The sequence below is a fragment of the Octopus bimaculoides genome, chromosome 14 (assembly GCF_001194135.2).
Source record: "Octopus bimaculoides isolate UCB-OBI-ISO-001 chromosome 14, ASM119413v2, whole genome shotgun sequence".
NCBI classification, from domain to species: domain Eukaryota; kingdom Metazoa; phylum Mollusca; class Cephalopoda; order Octopoda; family Octopodidae; genus Octopus; species Octopus bimaculoides.
This window is the reverse complement of record NC_068994.1, coordinates 14,044,909-14,045,968: the sequence shown is the minus strand read 5'-3', so window position 1 is coordinate 14,045,968 and position 1,060 is coordinate 14,044,909. Positions and strand designations below refer to the sequence as shown.

General features: G+C 38.5%; 1 protein-coding gene across 1 annotated transcript in view; it reads right to left on the bottom strand.

The window, feature by feature from the left end:
* Positions 1-174: 174 nt before the first annotated feature.
* Positions 175-1,060, bottom strand: part of LOC106874303 (DDRGK domain-containing protein 1) — a 34,293-nt gene continuing 33,407 nt past the window's right edge. Inside the window, exon 8 of the mRNA XM_052972684.1 lies at positions 175-662. Coding sequence (XP_052828644.1) covers positions 426-662 — 237 coding nt within the window. The 3' untranslated portion in view covers positions 175-425. The remainder of the gene's footprint in view (positions 663-1,060) is intronic.

Genomic DNA, 1,060 nt, shown 5'->3' with positions numbered 1-1,060 from the left:
TATATATATATATATATATATATATATATATATATATATGTGTGTGTGTTTATGTGCATGTATGTATGTGCACAAATATCCTTTCTTCTTATTTTATTTTAGTGTAGCATATCTATCTACTGAGTGAAATGCTTAATGAGTAAACCATTTGAAATAATACACATTCATGCAACCTTGAAATTGTTTATATAATTTATTCTAGAAAAGTCCAGAAAATTATAGTTATCATTTAAGCTGGTCAACATAAATGTAACGCTCAAAACTGGAAACCAGTTTGATAAGTGCCAATACACGAAACTCTCAGCCCTGGAATCAATCTGTAACTTCTGCCAATTAATAAACACACAAACACATATACATAATTACATATATATATATGAACATAAACAAATAGACATATACAGTTAGCTGGAAACCATGAAGTATCATGCTGAAGCTTCACCCAGCAAACGTCTCTGTGCCAGTTCGTTATTAGGATTCAACTCAATCAATTTGTTGCTGGAGACAGCCAAATCTTGAACTGATACCCGTCCTCTCTGTTGGATATGTTTTGCTATGGCCTGCAATTCATCTATGGTGATGTAGATGAACTTTCCACGGTCATCCATGACTCCAGTCAATGTGCCGTCACCAAGGAGACACTGCACCCGATCAATTGCTTCCTGGGAAAGAGACCACGTTGGACATTTGTAACAGAAACGGTCAACCAATTTGGAAGAAAGTCGATTTGGGGAAATGAGGAGACAGAGAGAAGTATGTATGGTATTTGAGTCAATGTGGAGTGAGACTGGGACTGGAGTAAGGTAATATGACATAAGTGTAGGATTGTGGTGAGTTGGAATGAATTGAATGTGGGATTGAAATGAGTGTGGGTGTGATGAGGTTGGGTGAAGTGAGTGTGGAGTTGTAGAGGGGTTGGATGAAATGAGTGTGGGTGTGGTGAAGTTGGATGAAGTGAGTGTGGAGTTGTAGAGGGGTTGGATGAAATGAGTGTGGGTGTGGTGAGGTTGGGTGAAGTGAGTGTGGAGTTGTAGAGGGGTTGGATGAAGTGAGTGTGGGA